Source organism: Seriola aureovittata, chromosome 5, assembly GCF_021018895.1.
Source record: "Seriola aureovittata isolate HTS-2021-v1 ecotype China chromosome 5, ASM2101889v1, whole genome shotgun sequence".
Taxonomy (NCBI): domain Eukaryota; kingdom Metazoa; phylum Chordata; class Actinopteri; order Carangiformes; family Carangidae; genus Seriola; species Seriola aureovittata.
Window position 1 is genome coordinate 11,448,489 of NC_079368.1, and position 21,188 is coordinate 11,469,676.

General features: G+C 44.0%; 1 protein-coding gene across 4 annotated transcripts in view; it reads left to right on the forward strand.

Annotated features, from left to right (window-relative positions):
• Window positions 1-21,188, forward strand: part of rtkna (rhotekin a) — a 54,994-nt gene that overhangs the window by 21,025 nt on the left and 12,781 nt on the right. Inside the window, exon 1 of one of the 4 annotated variants that reach the window (XM_056375528.1) lies at window positions 6,570-7,805. The exons of the other annotated variants lie outside the window; for them this stretch is intronic. Coding sequence (XP_056231503.1) covers window positions 7,782-7,805 — 24 coding nt within the window. The 5' untranslated portion in view covers window positions 6,570-7,781. Of the gene's footprint in view, window positions 1-6,569; window positions 7,806-21,188 lie in introns of those variants that run through there. 4 annotated transcript variants of the gene reach the window in all.

Genomic DNA, 21,188 nt, shown 5'->3' on the forward strand with positions numbered 1-21,188 from the left:
TGTGTGCATATGTTAGTTCAGCTGTGAGGTTGTTTAAGTAGCCTAAGTTACACCAGACCTGCCTGCTTCAGTGGAAGGTGTGCTAAAGCTAACATCGCTCGCTCTCTTGTGACACAGAATACACAGTCGTGTCCGATCCAAAACACATTCCTGCACAACGAACCACTTCATCGTACACGGCTCCCTGCTGAGCTCGTCCCTGTGTATCTGTGCGCTTCTGACAGTGTGTGTGAGTAAATAGTGAGTGTAAGAGTAATAAGCCAATACTGTAAGCCATATAATCAAGCAGAGTTCATTGATTTAATGAAGGACTTTTTAGGTTTATTAGCCGGGATTTTACTGTGAATTAGTTTTTTTAATAGGATTCTTCTATTTGTTTTGAATTAGATGGAAGAAGTTCCTACAGCCTAAATTAAATAGAAATAGCAAGGTTTATTTACTTGTAGTGTTCATGGGTTTTAGTTTGTTTACTGTGTGTGTGTGTGTGTGTGTGTGTGTGTGTGTGTGTGTGTGTGTGTGTTGTGTGTTTGTAAGTGTGTCTCTGGCATCTGTACCATGGATAGCTACAGTAGGTTCCAGTTTTTCCAGTGCTGAATGCCAAAATCAAGCACAGTGTGTGTGTGAAGTGGAGGAGAAAGGGGGCTTTGTATCAAATCAAATACACCCGGCGCTGCCTACCAAGCTCCCTCCTCTTCTTCTTGGAACCACACATCGAGCTCCTAACCCTCAGCCACATCTTCCAAGCCTTCCTGTCTCCCAGCCAACCTCAAGTCTACGAACCCCCCCCCCAATACCTCAGTCCTCTCCTCAGGCCAGCCGTCGCCCATGCAGCGGATAGGAGGAGCAGCACACGTCTGAATAGGCACTCTGTGTGAGCAGGAACCAGTAAGATGCCACGGCCTGAGCCAGTTTCCTTTGAAAAACAGCAGGCTTGAGTCAGGAGAGTGTGAAGGACAAAACACCATGCCAAACCAAGAGGTGTTGTTATTGGAATATCGACCTGACTCCCTGCACCTTCCCAGCCTGCTTCTTTTTTGTCATTTGCTTCCCCTCTCCTCCAAACTATCTCTGCCTGAAACTATTTGAATATTTCACTGCGCTGTTCCCTGTCAGCCTCTATCTCGGCTTTCGGCCCTTATTTCCACACACTTTTATCTCACCCTTCAGCGTCACCTCTCCTTAATCCTCGTTCTCCCCACTTTCTACTTTCACCTGCAGATGCACAAAGACGCTTTAGGTCTTTTTTTTCTTTTTTCTTTTTTCTTTTTTTTTTACAGCTGCAAAGAAAATTAGAGCCACTTAAGCTGTTTGAATGGAGACTGCAGGCATTATTCAAATCAGCACAGATTGGATTTAATGCTAGATTTGACTTATCGTGTCAACAGCTCACGAGTCACTGTTTAAGTGGAGATATTAAAAATGTTGTATTCCTTTGTAAAAACATGCAATTAAAAACATCTGAACAAGTCCTGGAGATGCAGCCGGGGGTGCAGGCTGTTTCTTCAGATGGCTGTCTTTGAAAATGTGCACAAACACACATTGTGTTAAAAAGAGCATTGCTTAATTAAGCCTGTAGATGTTGCTTTTGTGTTTGTCCATATGGATGCAATTTATGCTTATGTGTGTTAGATCTATTTATGTGCTTTCCCGCTTGTGTGATAAACTCTCCGCAGTGTACATGATTACGTGCAAGTTTATGGTTGATTCAGCGGCTTTATTGATCTTTGATGAGGTTTATGTACAGTATGCGGGGGAGTTTGAAGTGTGCACGAATAGATTCAGTCCATTTCTGTGTGTTTATCTCTCTCTGATCTCTGATCTGGCTATCCATCACAACACTGTAGCCATGCGAGGAGAGGGCCCTGGAACAGAGAGAGTAGGTGGAAGTCAGAGAGGTGAAAGAAGAGCTGTCTAAACAAACAATTACAGCCGTTAAAACAGTCCATTCCCCTGTGCACATTGCTCTGATAGCATCACCAGCACTACTGTAACCCTAAAGATTGTGTGTCTGCTGGGGCAGCACGAGTGTGTGTTCGATGTGTGCTTAAGTAGCAAGCCAAAGTGTCTAATTGAATCACTGCACACTGTGGGATCCTTGGCCACTGAGTTTCTGTGTGCATGTGTGTGCGTGTGTCACTGGTGTGTGTGTTTGGCAGGTGGAACAACTCTGTCAGCATTTGGAGGGCTGCCTTCTGAGCATCTGAGAGTCCATTCTGCTTTCATCAAGGACAAACGAGGATCTCTTCTCTCTGTCATACAGTATATGATGTAATGATGTTGTTATTGACTTTGTCTCCGTGTCTAATTTCCACAGCGTCTGTAAGAGACACAGAAACATCACATCAATAACAGTTTGGTTGTTTTAATGTCGATCATTTCGAATCATATAAAACTTAACACATGCTCAGTGAGCAGAGGGCCTCACAGCATCTGTTGAGGGGCTTTATTATCAGAAAGGCAAGACTAGCCGGAGTTTTCTGTGACTTCTGTCGGTGGATGCCTGGCCTTCAGAAGACGGATGGCCGTGTATGCTGTTAAGGAAAATCCAACAAACTGTCACAGGGGAATTCCAGGGTTTAGAGGCGGGTCAGCAGGAGAGCCGGGGCTTAAAGCTGAGGTAGATCTGAGGGCCAAGGCTTCTGAAAGGGGCCTCTTGTTGTGGTATGAGGTGTTGAGAGGCACTGCTGAGCTGTTCCACTCCCAAAACAACACCCCTTCCCCAAAGACGGCCTCTCTGTCTCACCATGATGAGATCAGTGGAAGAAACTCCTCCAAGAGCTGGATGATGTCATGTTTGGGAGATGGGGTCAAAAGCTCAGGGTCACGTTATGGGAAGATGTGTCTGTATGTGGGAGGGGTGTGCATTGTTTGACCCCGGCTGTTGTGCTCATGTGTTGTCGCAGTATCTTTTCTTCTTTCTGCTCTCTCATTGGACACACAAGCATACATAAGCACACACACACCTTTGACACTGTGACCCTCCGTGTCCTCCCTCACCCCTTCTATTAGTGAAGCTATTAGACCAAAGCTTGAAAAGCCTCCTCAGGTTGTCAGGGTTGAACTGTGTCCATATGTAAGCGTATGTGTTTCTAATCTTGTCATCACTTGGAGACGAAAAGGTTAATCCATTTTACCTTTATTGGGACAGACTAAGAACCTGGACAGGGATTCCCATTGGTTCTGGGGAGTAGCTTGTCTCAGTATGATTGGCTGAGACAGATAACTAACCGGACTGAAAACCCCTATTAACCCCTGTTACACCAAGCCCCTCTGAAGCACTGTGTCATTGGTCAGTATGTCACTGTTTGTGGTTATGTAACATTCATGTGTAAGTTTATTGAGGTACTGTTTTAGTCCAACACACACAGTCCTCACTGTCCTCACAGTTGGCAACCACAGCTGTCACAGTGTGATCCATCAAGCCTGACAGTCAGTATATTTAGCTCTGATTTCATTTGCATAATACTGAGGTATAGTTTGCCATTGCTGTGCATCACTGTTTCCTTGTGCTGTTAGGTTTCTCAAGTTGCACACGCTGATGCTGTTGTAGTGATTGAGCCTGTTGAGCCTCGTCAAAGGACAATTTCTGTTACTTTGTGACAGACAATAAAGCTTTCTTGAATCTTGGTCTTAATAAATGTAGGTGTTGGGATTGTGACTGCAGTAGATGGGGTATACACGCAGATTTTATAATCCAGATTTACAGGCTAGTGTAACTCCGTGGCCTAATTAGTATTTCAACTACCAACAAGAGGTGAATGAATATCACGTCTTATACGTGATTAGGAGCTTGAATCAGTAACTCTGTGATGGTGATGTCATGACTGTGCGGTGTCAGGCTCAAGTCCACTCCCGGCATACTTGGAAGTTAGACACCAGTCATATCCATGAGCTGTTCTACAGCACCTCAGGCTGCATGACACTAGGAAGAAAGTCTTTACATGCCACTTATGCTTGTGCGAGACAAAACCGTAACAGACACATAACGATATGGACACAGTTTAGACATGAGGCACAGTTCAGCAATGAAAGTAAAGGAGAGGAGTGAATGATCCTGTTTCTGTCTGTAGATGTTGCCATTCCCTCTTATGACCAATAGGAGGCTGATAGGCTAACCATCTTGAAGAAATGAGTGAATACATTTTTTCTCCTTCCATTTTACATGTGAACACAAGGGGTACTGCTGTGAATATTAATGATAATAGGTAGGAAGTAAATTAAAGATAAATGCAAACTATAACTGCAGATCTGTATTATAATATTTAAAGTTACGTACACTAAACTATACTGTAGTATAATCCACATCCTCCATCCTACCGAGCTGTGTAGCTTCATAATTGTCAATGTTGTGTCTCCATTGAAAGATGTAGTGGTAACAGGAAGAGAAAGGTGTCACACTCCAGTCTCTTATTCCTGACACTTTGCAATAAAGCAATTCAAAGTTTATCCATGTGCTTCAGCGCTTCATTTGAGCCAGTCTATGTGAAACGGTAATGTGAGACCTTTCTTAAAACAAAGGGCTTTGAAAAAAATGTCTAGAATATGTGAAAGAGAAACATTGTTCTGTCCCACAACAGCTACTGTCAACAAAGGCACCAGATTCAAATCTGCACAAACACACAGTGTGAGTTTTTATAAGCTTAGTTGCTGTGCAGTTGCTCCTACATAGGCCATGACAGCAATTAAGATTTCATTCTTCTCCATCTTAAAAGAAAACATTAAATATAGAGATTACGGGTTGAACAGAAATGGGAGGGAAAGAGACACGTGGCTACAGAAGGCTTGTATTTATGTATATCTACAGTGGGAAGGAAGTGGTCTTGAGGATGTACAGTAGCAGCAGAGAGGAAGAGAAATACTTGTTTGAGGAAAAGCACTTTGTCTGTGAGTCAATAGGAAATGCTTGAGTCTCAGAGGGAGAAGGCTGAGTAGGTTAGTCTGGCTGGAGGAATGTCCTCTCATCCTGTGAAATGCAGTGTAATGACACTGGGAATGATGCTATCATTCATTCAGCTGGTCCCACTGAGTCATAGAGCATGGGAAAACTGAGGCAGACTCTGTGCAAGTGTCAGCGTCTTTATCGTGTATCCAGATTCCTTGAATGTTATCACAAATTCAGTTTGTGTGTTGTTGTCTGGACAGTCGCATCTTAGTATTTAACAGGAGGACATGGAGAGTTTAATCCACCACGGTTTTATCTGTGTGTTCTCTACATCTTTGCATTTGGTGTCGCAGCTCACATATGATCTGTGAGCTACAACACACACACCCCTGCCCCACCGGTGAACTGAGTGTAAATTTGTCTCTGACAGCACTTCTCTGGCTGGCTCCCTGGCACAGCTACTTGCTGATGAAACCTTAATCTGATTAACTGTAGGATATTTACAGCACTAAGTCCTGCGTTATCAAGGCTCATCTTGTTTTTGTTGCACACGTCTACTTGCAAAGAGAGAGAGAGAGAGAGAGAGAGAGAGAGAGAGAGAGCGAGAGAGAGGGTTGGAGGCAAATTGTAAATCCTGTAGGACTTTGTTAATATTCTTGTTGGTGTGTGATGCCTTGAGCTTCTGTGTCCTCTGCTCCCACCGTGAAGTGAACTTCATGACAAAGCACCCTTTCCTCTGTTGTCCTTCGCTAGAGCTAAAGATCTGTATTCACCCGGCCAGGTGCACAGACGTATTGTTGCACCGTTGAGATGGACTTTACCTCCATGTTGCTATTAACTAAGGCTGCCCACAGACTGACTGTCTCCTCCTCCATCCTGATCCTCCTACACGTCATCTGCTGCATCTCTGGACCGTGTATCTCATTCCACTTCTTGACTCACCCACAAACACACAACACACACAACAAAACAAGCATTTGTGTTTTTTTGTCTTGCTTCACTGAGATTGTATCCATTTTTGCCCTGCTGATATTTAGGGAGATGTTAAAACAGCAAAAAAATGGGAACATTGTTTGATGCTTTACAGTTGTTTCCTGCAGAGGTATATTTTTGTAACGTCCCACCTCGTGTTTGCAAAATATGTCCTGGACACTATTATTAGTTTTCCAGTGCGGATTTCCTGGAGCCAAACTCTCAGTTAGCTGATTCACCCCTGTTTTATTATCACTTCATTTTAACCGGACTCATCTCAGTTTTCCGTTTCCACCTGCCCACAAATCACTCTCATACATCACTGGTCGACAAGGCGACACGCTCTGCTGCACAACAGCTTCCCAGTGTGCACATATGGGCCAGGCTATAAGCAGAGGCAGGCACAGAGAGAGAGAGAGAGAGAAAAATGTCATACATGCACCAATGATTGCCAATGTTGTTTATGCACACTGTGGTGTCTTCCTATTGGAACACTTTAGACTGCTAATTTAGAGTACAGTTATGGGCATGCAGCTGCTATTGCCAACAAATCATCATAATAAACCTATATATTGTGGGAAGAGTTTGAAGTATGCTGGTTGTATAGCGACTATATTATAGTTGTTGTCCCTTTTTTTTGTTACAAAATAATCTTCATGATATAGGGACATAAGTGATTTACAGTATATGTCCATATGGACTCACTTCACTATATCTCACCTAAAATAGCTGCATTATTTACAGTTTAATTGCATGGAGATTTTGTTTTTTATTGCAATAATGAATAAACAAGGGACACTCGAGGCTGTCCATGTATTTGACGTACGACCTTCCTGATAAATGCAGAGGTAATGCTCACCAACATACAGTATTTTAGCTGCTTATTTGAGTCATGGGCACAAGTAAGGACATGTTGAGAAATGGGGATGTTTTGGCTGCACTGTGCAGCATTGCAAACAGCATATTGACCAGTGCCTTGTGCAAAAACTTGAGTCATTACTTAAAAAAAAAAAAAGAAAAACATGTTTTTTCCACTGTGGGTGGTGTAGGCACCAGAGCGGCCGCAGTGGATTTTACTGACACTCTTGCAACCCACTTCAAACTATGGCCAAACTGAGGGCTGCCAAATCCTTCTTATGTCAGTTTCTTCCAAATAGCTCAAGACTGTGCACTGCCCTTTTGTAAGATTTTCAAGGGACCCTGGGACCCCATGAGAAACACTGAAATGCATGCCTGCGTTTGCTGTGGTGCACTGGCAACAGCAAACCTCATGAGCAAAACATCACCTCATTTAATGACAGTGGGACGACACTGTTCCTGATATTTGCCCCTCCTCTCCTCAAGGACCCCTGGAGGTCCCTGGACACAGCTTTGAGAGCTAGTGTCTTATATGTCAATTCACTCTCTTCTGCCTGCGCGCAGCTAGACAGATTAGGCACAAACGCACACACACGCACGCACAGACACACACACACACACCCCCACCCGCCTCCTCGGAATTGGCTCTCGGTTGGTCCATCAGTCGGTCAGCCTTTATCCTCCCTTGTGCTGGTAGTGGTGTGTTTGCGTGTGTGTGAGTCCGGACCGGAGCTAAGGAGCTACTAGGACAACGAAGACGACAATGATTATGATGATGAAGACAACACAGAGAGAGGCTGAAACACATGACCGCTATCGCCCCCAAAACGCCAAGACTGTGGCTTGTATTTTCTGCGCGGATCCTTAACAACTTCTGAGGTTAATAACCGGCAGCTGGGTCCGGATTCTCAGTGGATATTTCATGTTGCCTATAAATGGAGGTGCCTGATAGGGAAAATCTGAGTTAAGGTATTTCGTGTGGGACGTTGAACGGTCACTGGTGTTGCGTAAAGCGCCCGTGCTGCCAGTTTTGGAGAGTTGGGAAGCGGAGTGCTCCTCTTCGAATAGGATGAACAACTCAAACAACCAAAGGGTAAGCGTGTTGTTTTCTTTGTTGCCGAGAGATTCGGAGGAGGATTAAGTTTGAGATGGAATGGAAAATGTCAGTCACTTGTGATACTCGTCACACTTTGCGTTAATTCGTCACTGTCAGTCAGATCACGTATTAAGCCGCCTGTGATCCTACAATGAGCCGCAGAGCAGCGGCTTTGGAGACATCGCATTGACTCCAGCTGATTGGAGCAAGTCCACTCTGATAACGTGCTGTTAGCTCTGTTTGGATAGACGCAACGGTGCTATTGAAAACCCTGCCATTTTAAAATGTGTTTATCTCTCAAGTCTGCATTCCTGACTGAACCTGATCAGAGACTATTTTCATTCAATGAGATATGTTTATGATTGAACCAGCGGGTTTAATTAATGAAATTACAACTTTTAGAACTGACACACAGTGCTCTTTACCGTCCACCACGTTTCTCTCTAAGTGGAAGATGATTGATTTAATAGTAGATGAACTAGTCCTTAAAGATGAATTTACTGGTGGAAGTTGTTTAACTGGTGTATAAGATATATGCCGAATGAAAGAGTGGCACCTAATGGTTTGTGAAATCTTTTAGGTGGCATTCTACAAATTCAAATCTTCTACTAATAAACATATTTTTTTTAAATTGCAAGATTTTTAAGTGGAGTTTGGTCACAATATATACAATATTGCCAGTAACTGGTAAGTGTGCCTTTTTACTTTAGGGGACAGATGTTGTTACATTAAAATATTAATTAAAGTTCCTGAGGGCATAATTACCAGGTCAATAATAAGAGCAACTAATGATGTTGTTTCTTTGTCACCTTTACTCTTTATGGCCCTCTCTGTGCTGTTTGTGTGTTGCTGGAGTAAAAGGTGACATTAGTAGGGGGATAGTAACTCAGTTTCATGTTGTCTGACAGCACTGTGACTTATTATCCAGCCCCTCAGAGTGGGGACAATGTGAGAACTGTGGGATATTACTTCAAATAAAGACTTGCATGCAGTCATCAGCCCTTCCCCTCTCATGTGAATAAATCTTTCCTAAACGCCTTCAGTTGGCGGCAAAGAAATAGTCAAACTTAAATTGAATTATGGAGCAGAAAAGACCCTTAAATGTGAGGATATTTACTGTTTTAATGCCATGGTTTTGACAGAAATATGTTGGCTTTCTGTTGATGCCAGTCCACATAGCAGAGACATGTCTATCATGCATTCATATTTCTATTTCAGGAAGAAGTTCACCATGCGTTCTACTTAAACTCACACATGCACACGCGCACACACACACACACACACACACACACACACATACACACACACAAACCTCAGAAAAATGCTAAAAAAAGAAAGGATAGCTACCAAAAAATGTTTTCCTCGTCATGCTGTCCCCTTAAGAACAGGGGCCATGGAGCCTGAGTGTGTGTGACAGCCAGTCATACTGGTTTCTTAGTTTGGGCACATTTGACCGACAGACTGGTAGCTCTGACCACTTCCTATAATCAACTTTTTTTTATTGCCGCTGAAACTCTATCCATGCACAAATGAACCAAACAACTACCTTCATCTGTCTGTTGATTGCCTTCACTTTACTTAATGACAGGCTGCTTCCTGATGTGAGAGAGCTAGAGTTTAGATTTTACTCTCGTGTTGATTTAAAAGGTCACCGGCATCAGCATCAGTCAGGGACTGAGCGAGCAAGGCAGATGTGATCTTTCCATTCCCGGAGCACAGCCTGCATTTCTGTGTGTGTGTCTCTATCTCTGTGTATATGTGTGTGCGTGTGCAGTGCATTGGAAGCCACTCTTGTTACAACCACAGCCGTCTCTGATCATTAGTAGTGAAAAAGGTCACTGATGTGCCAGAGGTCCTCCTCAGTGTGACTGCACAGCATCCTCAATACACAGTCTTCCTGATACGTTTTTGTACAGCCGCGTGTTCCTTTTTGCTGCTGTACACTTTAAGTCTAGTGTTGGTCGGTACATGCTGCAGTTAAGCAGAATCTGTTGGCTGTTAAATGCATTTCTGCTTGTGCTTTTCATTGCGTTTGCAATTATGCAAGGAGGAAAGAAGCATCCAGCATCCTGTGTCAGTTCACTGGCCATGGAATCCTTTTGGCCCTTGTCTAACAATCAATAACCACTTACTGCAGAGGAGCTTTCTGCAGTCAAGTCTCTGTCTGTCCACCCTAGCTTTCTGTCTGTCTCTTTCAAGGTATCTGGAGTGTCTCCTCTGCTTGTATCTGACTGTCTCTCCTCCTTCTCTTCCCTCCCCAGTCTTCATTCACCTCTGCAGTCACGTGCGAGTGTGGGTTTTTTTTTTTCTGTTTCATGCTGACTCTCTCTGCTCCGCTCTGTGCTACTGTGTGTCTGCAATAGAGGTCATTCTGTTTTCTCTGCTGATACTGTCCACTGCTTTTTCCCAGGGGGTCGGCTGCTGGGACTGAGATACACTGAGATACATAGGACCCTCCTCAGCCTAAGAAACTCAGGGGGAACTGCAAACCCATTACTTACTGTATGACAGAAGCCGTGGAGGAGGAGGGGATGAATTGGACTTTGTTTTGTGTGTGTCTCCTTGAGCCAGTTGTCTAAGGAATAGTGTGAAAAATGAGCCACTTAGAGCCTGCGCCACCACAATATTGCCTCTCCACCCACCCAATTATGGATCTTTTAACTCAAACTTATTCATACACAGTCTTTCTCTCTCCTGGGGTTTCTGACTTTCTCACAGCCTCTCTTGCCAATTCTGGTCCTCCTCTCCTGCTTTAAGTTTCTAGCTTCATGACTCAAACACATACTAAACAAAGCCAGTTCAAAAACTGCTCTGACATGCCATGACAGAAGTCCCTTAGTACGGTTATATCCTACTTTGCTTTCTGTTGTGGCGGGCAGACACAAATAGGGTTGAGGCAAGAAGACATACTGTATGTGCGGAGAGATGGTCCAACTTGATGATGCTGAGTCAGTGGATGACGATGGGAGTGATGGACAAAACAGAAGAGAGGCAGATAAACAGACAGACAGACAGACAGACAGACAATTAGAGAGGAGTGATGACCTGACGATGCAGAGAGAGATTGTGAAGGGATTGATGGTCATGTAGGAGAGAGCTCAGTCCCACAGACAGATAATCAGACAAGCAGCTAATGCAGAGCTGCTGGCAGTGGATCACAATCAGACCTGGCCCCGTCTATCTGTCATGTCTATCTGAGGAAGCAGCTGCTGAGCTGTCAGTCATTTACACAGCACCGTTTGAAAGGCTGTCTAATACCTGCTACCTGTTGTGTGTGTGTGTGTGTGTGTGTGTGTGTTTGTGTGTGTGTGTGTGTGCGCGCATCTGCGTGTATCTGTGTGTGTGTGTTTTCCCTCATATTACAGTGCATCTGTGCTGCCAATCCATGATTAGGTTATGTTTGTTTAGCAGAATTGCTCCTGTGTTGCTCATATGAGCGGAGCCACAAAATGTGTGCAGAGACGCACACTCACACACAAACTCATAAACACACTTTCAGCAGATCTACAGAGATCTAACATAATGCATAATCCATCCAGGCTATCCTTTATCCTCTTCCCATGGCCCTCTGATGAAATGCTGGCGTGGCCGTTTAGAATCGATAATAATAATATCAAAGATATAGCTTTACACACCCTCACACACACGCGCGCGCGCACACACACACACACTCACACACTCATACGCATCATTCCCCGCACACATCATGCCACTCACATGAAATCCCAGCCAGTGCGGGTTGGGGTTAGTTGTTGCAGAAAGGAAGGGTTGTCTGTGTGTGCAGCATGTGTGTGTGACAGAAGACACAAAATAGCTTGTGGATTTGCTCAGCCAGAGAATGTGAGAGGGGCGCGGTGCACACTTGATGCCTGACTCCCGAATGATCCGCTGCTGTTGACAATGAAACATGTTTACTTGGGCTTATTTATCTCAGGCACACAGGCGCTGGCTGACTGAAGAGCCTCCATAAATACCACAACACTGAGCAGTCAGCCACTGTCAGACCTCTGCTCTGCATTTGTTCCCCACTGGAAAAACTTGACCAACACGGGCCAGCTCTGATATTTTTAGGCTGAGTTGGTCAGCAGCCAATATTTTGGTAGCATATATAGCTTCCTTCTATTTAAAAATTCAAATACAATAGTAATACTTATTCGTTTACCCCCCTTTTTTTTTTTTTTATTTATAGAAAACTACCCCACCATAGCTTCTATACACTGCTGTGTTTATGGAGAAACTGCCATCACTGTTGCTTCCAGATTAGATGACTGCAGGCAAAAGTGAGTGCGCAATAAGTATCTATCTGCTTTGTGCTCATTCCCTCGCAGCGCAGACAGATGCAGGAAAGACAAAAGGAGTTCACTCTGAACTGGAATGTAAAACCATGTGAGGCCCAGACCGGCTCTGCTCATGTGTGCCTGCGTATGGCACATTTACATGTCACCAGAAAGAGGCTGTGCATTGTTCTGTTGTGGCTGAATAAATATTTTGTTGAACTAGTATCTGCGTGCGCGGTGTTGCTGTGTAGATACGTGGTGTAGTAAATGATTGTGTATAAGTTATAAGTTTCATGTTGTGCGCTTGTATGTAAATGCGGATCCCCCAATCTGTTAAAAATGTTCTGGAGGGCAGAGATAAGAACCATGCGCGCTTGCACACACGCAGACACACACACAAACACACTTGGCACGATTAATTATATTTCCGATCTTGTTCTTTTCACCTCTCAATCGTACTTGCCCTTATCCGCCTTCTTGCCTTCCCGACTCATTTTCTCATTGTCTCTCAATGAACTGACACACATGCTTGTACACACATGCACACGCATGCACAACACACACATGCAGAGACTCCAGGGGTTAATGTGGCCCATTAGTAACCAGAGCAGGCTGTAAGTGCTGTGAAGTGGCAGAAGGGTGGAACCACAGTGACAGACTCAGGGACTGAGAGTGAATCTCACCTTACATGTGTTACCCATGACATTAATATGGCTGTCATTAATCAAGGCAGTGAAACAAATACTACTTTTATTACCCTGTGATAGCAATATTCCTCAGGTCTTGATTCATGGCAGCCATTAATTGATGGCATACCGCAAGGCTGTAAAGCATTGTGTCGTCTCACATTTCAGATCCAGTTGTTTTCAGTTTCAGTCCGTGTAAATCTTTACTTCTGTTCTCAAGGCCTTAAATCTTGTTGGAGAACAAGGGAGGGTAGGAATACTTTATATTCTGAAATCATGAAACTGTTATAATTACAACATAAGTGGCTAGAAACCCCCACCCCCCCCACCCCCAACTCACTCACACACTCCCTCCAGCCGTGCCTCATCTTTCCCTTTCTTGGTCTTTCTTGCCCTGAGGGCAGAGGGCTGAGGGTCAGTTTAGTGATATCTGGCTTTGCTTTAACTCCGCTCAGAAGTCCTGCAGCTTCATGAATATTATAATGAACTGCATTCACTTCACGGCTGGTCGATAGTGATAGAGGACACACATAAGCTCTTGCGCACATACACACAGCCTCGCCATAGAGTGTCTGCTGCCTTATTATTGTGTCTCTGTCTTGTGCACCTTCATGACAGACACACGCCTCCCCACCCCTCCAAACAGAGCTCACGTGGGGGCAGCACATGTGGTTATATATATACATGTGGCCATATAGACTAAATAAGGCAACAGCAGCAACAGTGATGAATAATGGAGAGCTGTAAAAGCAGCTTTAACTACAGCACTCTTGGCCAGAGATGGGGCTCAGAGAGAGCACGCAGAATATATGAGACAGAGAGAAAATCACTACATTTATATCCAGTTTTTGATTAAGACAATAAAAGCTGTAAACAACATTGTCTGATTGCTTTTACCTCTATAGACCCAAGTTGCGATAAGCATGACTGAATTGTGGAGAATTGGAAAGTGGAGAGAAGAAAGACGAATAATGGACACACACAGTACAAATATAGAAGATGGACGATTTGTGTGTCTAGACAGTGTAAATACTTTGCTAGTGATGCTGCCAGTGAAAAACCTCTAAGACATACAGTAGTTTAAATAGAATTAAGATGGATACATCATACATATGGGAAGTATGATGAGTTTTCCATTCAAACTAAAAGTTTCAGATAGTTAAAAAAAAAAATCTAATTTAAGTGCCAAAAAAAACCTTGTCCTCCTCTTAAATTTAACGGCAGCTGCCAAACCATACGGAGCTGAATATGTGAGATTATGAAAGTTTTATCACTTGACAATCATATGTTAGGATTTTGTTAGGAAGAGCTCAGTTTTGCCAAACCATCCAAGACAAGTGTTTTGAAAATCCACCCAGTTTAAAGTGTGCTTTTGAATGTGAATAGAAGGCTAAAACTAGGAAGAAGAAGAATAATGTGTTTTCAGATTTATCTGCATTAATAAAGTCTTATCCCCACATGCTTTGCACATCTTCATGTGTGTCTGTAGTATAGCAAAGAGGTCAGAGATAAAAGACAACAGGGAGGAGAGTTTGGCAGGCTTAAATGCTAGTTAGGCTGGCTGAGCTAATTAGCCCCGATTTCCTCATCCTGATTCAGATGAGGAGGAAAGCCTGGGATTACTTGGGCAAGCACTGTGTGTGTGTGTGTGTGTGTGTGTGTGTGTGTGTGTGTGTGTGTGTGTGTGTGTGTGTGTGTGTGTGTGTGTGTGTGTGTGTGTGTGTCTGTGTGTGTGTGTGTCACTGACATTGTGTCAGGCTGTTGAAACTGTTAATCAGCAGGGGGGTTTGGATGAACTTATTTGCAAAAGTCAACTAATGAGAGCTCTAAGTGTGTTTATAGTGTGTTGCTCATCAAGTGTTAGGATTGGTTTGTGCAAGTGAGATAACTGGCCACCACTTACCCCACTGAGGATGAAAAGGAGCTTAATGGTACGGGGACCCAGCAGGGATGCCGCTCTCCTGTGACCTCGTGCCCTCCACTCCCTCCGTTTGTCCCTTTGGCTGTTCCTCATCTGCCATTTGTCTCTCCCATCCTCCCACTCCAGCAACACTTCATGCTGTTACATCCTTCCCACACATCTTATACTGTGACCATGTTTCTATCTCGTTGCCTGACTGAAGGGTTTCATTGTGAAAGGAAGACATCTAGTTTTGCTAATGTGGTTCCTGCCATGAAAAGTAAAGAGATATATGAAGTAACACATTGAAGACAGCGTCATGTTGATTCCATTTTTGGTATTTCTTTGTTTACAGCAGGGAGGTTGTTGATACTAATGCCGACAGTAGGCTCCAAATTAATTTGGCATCTTCGCAAAGGAATATGGAGCCGTTGGCAAACACTAGCATACTCAGTTAAGGGTTTGTTTCTTGCTAATTTATGTTTGCTGGAGGCGGTTGTAAGCTGGACAACTGGATAACTGGAAGCATGCAGCTGAAATAGATCCTGCAAAATACACAACTAGTCATTGATAGTGTTCATCAGTCACAGTCAAAAATGTGAACAAGCAAGCGAACCCCGCCATCACGGACACATGGCAGAGATTAAATCCAATGCCTGTTTTTGTGTCCTCCCTTTGCCTCCTTCCTGACTTTCACCCAAGGTGTGAGGTAACATACTGAGAGCTGTCAGTCACCACGACAGTTGCACGCACACTGAGGTTCCTGGAAGAGTCAAATCAGTGTTGCGCTCCATATTCTGCCCATCCCCTCACAGCCATACAAGCGTAAGGAGCGATAGGTGACACAGCCAACTATCGTTGACCTCTCTTCAGACAGTAATTTGATGTGTTATAGAAAGAACAGACTGTACCAGCGTGAAAAATTCCAGCACAGAGTGGATTACAATGTCACATCAATGCCTTTTTGCCTCATGTGGATCTTTTAATGTGATTAAATCCCCTTTACTCTATCTCCCTACTTAGGGACACACTAGCAGAGTGCTCTCATTGAGAGAGACAACAGCAGTCTTTGATCAGGGGCTTAGAAAGACCTGTTTCATACCCGTTCCTTCCCTAAACCTTTCCCTCCTTTCTCTGTTTGGGCTTTTGGTTTATAGGAAAAGCTGGCTAATCAGTTAATAATATAGTATCAACTTGGTAATAGTCAGTGGCTGTGTTCCAGGCTGCAGTGCACAACTATGACTGTGCCAGTAAAGTGCACTGATGAGGTTACAGTATTGGTGTGTGTGTGTGTGTGTGTGTGTGTGTGTGTGTGTGTGTGTGTGTGTGTGTGTGTTGTAATTCATTAATTGCCTCCTGTAGCCCCCCAGACAATTCGGTCTGCCAGTTTCTGTCATTAGAGTTTCTCTCCATTACTGTTTGATTGGAAAAGGAAGCTGCTTGGTAACAACTCTGGTTCATTCTCTGTCTCCTTTCCCACCAAAATCTGTGGATCGTGTTTTCAGAAAACTACGCCAGAGCTGCTAAAGAATAAAAATGATCACCATCATATTTCTTGCAAGCAAGTTTTGTGTGCAGCTATTCCAACAGACTGCTGTTTTTCAGCCTTATACGGTCTGCTTGGATCCTCAAAGATTATGATATATTTTGTTGTCCTTCTTCTGGATTCAGTTCCACAAATTAGCAAGGATTTACAATCCAGCTTATTATATCTGACCATGTGTTTTGAATACAGCCCAGCTTGCTCCCCCTGCTCCTTTTTAGAGGTGAGATGGAAGAGGAGCGGGAGGGGGTACTGCTGTTATTAGTGTTTTTGTGCTGTCGGTACTCATAATAAACTACCTTCCAGGATGAATGTATACCCTTTTTTTTCCATCCCACTGTTGTTTATGAGGCTGCTCTGGAACCTGTACGCAGTGTTTCACAAATCTATACTCTGCAGGCCTGTTATTTATATGCTGAGAGACCACACACAGTCTTTACAGTAACACACACACACACACACATAAGTGCAAACACACTCCCTGTTATGATCACCTATACACGGCCTTCAAATGATTCTGCAGTTTGGTGTGCTTCCCTGCTGCTTCTCCCAGCTCCTGCTGTGCTACTATATGATAATGCGGACCCGGTGTATTAGGCTGAGTGTGCACAGCCGTGTAAGAGCCATCAAGCTTTAGTGTGCTATAAATTGTTGAAGTGATCACTGCTTGGCAGACTCTAAGCTCCCTGTGCTCCCTTGTAGCTCTAAACAAATTTGTTTTATAGCTTGAAATTCACTCCACTGTTGCTCTCCTTGGGGCCAGCATCCAGTTGCAAGTACAAAGTGTACACACCGAACAACTATGCACTAATTTACATGCATGCACTTGTTTGCGTACACGGGCATTTTCCGTCACCTCCTGCATGTACCTCAAATATGGTTTGAAACACAGTCACATTCATATTATTTATCTCGTTAGCACTTTCTGCTCTGACTCTGCCCCATGTGTGCTGGGACCCAGCTGCATTGAAACACTCTGCCTTTGTGTGAGAACAGCTGGCCGCAAAGTCATTTGGACACACGCTTGCGCACATAAGCACATGTGGACAAGTGCTCACACAGACACACACATAGTTTTCCATGCAAGCAGAGCTGAAACAGTCTCTATTGTCAGGAAATAATTGAATGCATAAGCTGTCGGGAGGGGGAGAGTTCACAGTGTTCCAGCTATAAGAGCGACTCTGTGCACTGTTGAAACTCCATAGTGATCACCTCAGTGATGACATCAGCATGTTGGCACAGAGCGTACACAGCCACATTTTGCCATATGACTGGGCCCTGGGAGTGTGTGTCTTAAGGGTGTCCTGGCAGTGAACAGACTTGGACTGCTTTGTAGCCAGCTTTGCTGTCGTAAAACAGCGAAAGCAAACACTCCACCCGTTACTGTTTCCCTCCCCCCTCCTCTCTGCCTTCCATGACCAGTACCAAACCACTGTCGTTGTGCCCTGGCTGCTCAGCAGCAGCTGGAGTCTGAAACACTGCAGGGATGTTGTTTGGTGAATTGGATGATTGTTTTTGAGTGGTTCGAGGTTGGATTGGGTTTGTTGTTTGTTTTTCCTGATCTGACTCCATGCTATATGTAAATCATTATACACTTCCCATTTTCCTCCCACATTTCCTCCCATTCCTTCCTTAAATTCACTCACTCACATCTGTTAACCCACATTTTCTATCCAATTTCCTTTCTCCATCTTTCTTCTCTCTAACTCCTATATTCTACTTTACTTTACTTCTATTAATTTTCTCTCGTCCTCCAACCTTCTCTCAGCTAATTTGCCATTGATTTTTTTTTCTCTCTTCACTTAACTCTTGCTCGTTTCTTGCACCCTCAACTGCCCCCTCCGTCCTTAACTGCAGCCATGCACTGGGTGTGGGAGAGGAAGAGGGGAAGAGCGTGAGCAAGAGGGAAAGTAGCGGAAGAGGGTGGAGAGGAAGGCGAGGCACATAGTTGTGGCTGGCTAATTGAAAGCCAGCAGTTTGGTCAGTAAAGTCCCAGTGTATGGGAGTGGTCAGGAATTTGCAAATCTTTGGTTTTGTGTGTATGTGAAATAGAGATAGAGCACATTTGTCTCAGTCTTCATGTCTATTGCCATGAAGATTGACACATTGTACATGTCCTTGTGAGTGTGTGTGCGTGTGTGTTTGTCTGGTTGTCTGCCTTTGTGTGTGTGTGTGTGTGAGAGTGTACAAATCTTTTTTTCCTTTTTGTCTGAGTGTGTTTCAGTTCTGCTGTTGTTATTCTCGTTTTTGGTCTCCTTGCTTCTTTCTTTTCTATCTCCCTCTTTTGACTCTGCCTGTCCAACAAACTTTTGTATTCTGCCAGTCAGCTGCAGCGTCTTTTCTGCCTCGAAAATAAAACAACTTCAGAGTCAGCAAAGACAAGAAGGTGGCATGGTTTTATAGTGGTTAGAGAAACCAGCCTTTAACTGTGGGATGCAGGTTCGATCCCAATGTCAGAAATCCTCTTCGTGACCTCTGACCCCCTTATTTATACAAGCAGAAGGACAATTCCTCTACCGGCATCAGTATTGATGTTGAATGTCTGTTGTGTATGTGCGCACGTTTCAGATGTGCAGCAGATTATTGTGCACAACAAGTCTGCACGACCGCCCAGCTGTATTTTGGCCCAGCAGTGCTTTAAACGCTAACATCCGCATGCTAATATTTAGCAGGCATAATGTTGACCTGAGGCTGTCGGTTAATGAATGTCATTAGTTTTGCAGGAATATTGGTCATAAATCTAAATATTGGAAAACGTTTTTTACCAGATAATAGCACTAGATGAAAAGTCAGAGGATCAGCAAATGTGTTACAATTCATCCTGTGGGGAACATGAATGCCTGTACCAAATTTCATGACAAGCCATCCATTAATTCTTGAGACACTTCAGTCACACTCTAAACCACAAACATCAACCTCATTGGGGCGTCGAGTAGCTCAGTTGGATGAGCATCCGCCCCATGTGTAGAGGCTACAGTCCTCGCTGCAATTGGCCCCGGTTCGAGTACTGCATCGGACAGCCCTTAGCTGCATGTCATTCCCCCTCTCTCTGCCTCCCCATTTCCTCTCTCTACTGCACTATCAATAAAGGCACAAAAAAATAAATTAAAAAAAACAAAAAACATCAACCTCATTGCAGCGTTACCAAAATGTCAGGGGGTCACCAATATCAGGGATCAATTCGTCGTCTGCTAATAGCAATATAATAATATTAAATAGCAATCCATTAAATACTGGTTGTTATATTTAAGACTAAAGTGATGTGTCGACCGATTGACTGACTGACATTGCAGTGGTGAAAATGTTCTTTCTATTTTCAGCTCTAAAATCAGTGGCAGCATTTCACAATTATTAATATGAGTCCTTTTGTTCATGAATTTAAACACAGTTTAGGAGCAACTACTCCTCCTCCGCGCTGTGTCTTTCATTCCCAGGTGGGTGGATTTAATGTGGTTGCTGTACAAGGCAGACTGTGTTGTTTCTTGATGTTTTTCATACTCACTGTGTGTGTTAAACCTCACCCTGCGGACTAACCCCATGCTGTAACTGCAGCCGTCTGGTCTGGTTAGGGATAGAGGTCAGAGGTCGAGGGTCAGTGATCTGAACAGGAAAGCCTACTCATGCAGAACAACGCATCGTAAACAAACCATTACACACCATCTGCAGCGGCGTCAAATCCCCAACCGGCGGCGTGTGTGTGTGTGTGTATGTGTGTATGTTTGTGTAGGTGTGTGTGTTAGTGTCTCTGTGATCACACCCCACTGACACACAAGTGAGGATCAAAACACACAGCCAGACAGGGACAGAGAAGGTGACAGAGGAAGTGACCATCTGGTATCTACTGAGGCATCAAATTACCTGCTGAAAGGTTACTTTGGCATTACGCATACACTGTGTGCGTCATGTAGCGATGTTATCGAGGTTTGTTGAAACATTTATCTGTAACAAAGTAGAATTATTGGATGAATTCTTATTTTCATTCTATTCTTTTGGCAAATGCTTAACTCCAAAATTCATACGTAATTATGAAGTTTGCTGTTTTTAGCCATTAGTGTAAGCTTCAAGTTTTCGCAGAGATACACTTGTCTCCACGTGTCAAGTTTTTTTCTCTCCCTATTATTTCCACGCCTGCTCATTTGCAGAGCTTTGTGCTTCGTTCCATCGGTTGTGTGTTTATATAGAACCCACCACTTCTCTTTCTACTGCCAAATCTGTCTCTTGCAAACACCTTGATCCTCCTCCTTCGTTGCTTTTCTTCCTCACCATCCCTCCCTCCCCATCCCCTCACCCACTGACCTGCTTGACATTGTGTGCTTCCTCATTTCTTCCTCTTCCCCTCGCTCTCTTCCCCGTTCCCTTTCTTATATCTTTTTTTCTTCTCTCAGCTGCCTCTCTCACTCCACCCAGACCTTTCGCCCTGTCAGCCTGTATCTTCTTCTTTTGTTTCTCTCTCCCTCCTCTATAGTCTTTTCCTCAAGTCCCCCCCCCCCCCTCCTGTTTTCTTTGACAGCACCGCCTCCCCTCTGTGTCGCTGCTTGATACCCAACATGCACTCCATCCCTGTCGCTTATCCACCCTTCCTTCACCCTTTGTCTGGCTGCTGTCCACAGTGCCGCCGTCACAGGCAGTCAGCCTCTCAGGCAATGCGCACTGGTCTAACACCTGCCACTCTGAGGACACTGTGTTGAGGGAGTCACTGTGACTACTATTCATGTGTACCTGTGAGAGAAAGATAATGAAAAAAAGAAAATGAGTTCATCCACTCTGGACTTCTGTCCTGCTTGTTGTTGCATGTGTGTAAACCTGTGTTTCTCTAATTCGACTATCTTGTGAGTGTTTATGTCAGGTTGTTGTACTCTGCTAGCCCGACCCAGACGCCAGACGCCTGGATTAGAGTTAGATCTAGGCTGCTTGTCTTCTATTCTGAGATCCCCAGAAGGAGAAGCTTGTTAATTTAGCTGCTATAAATACAGG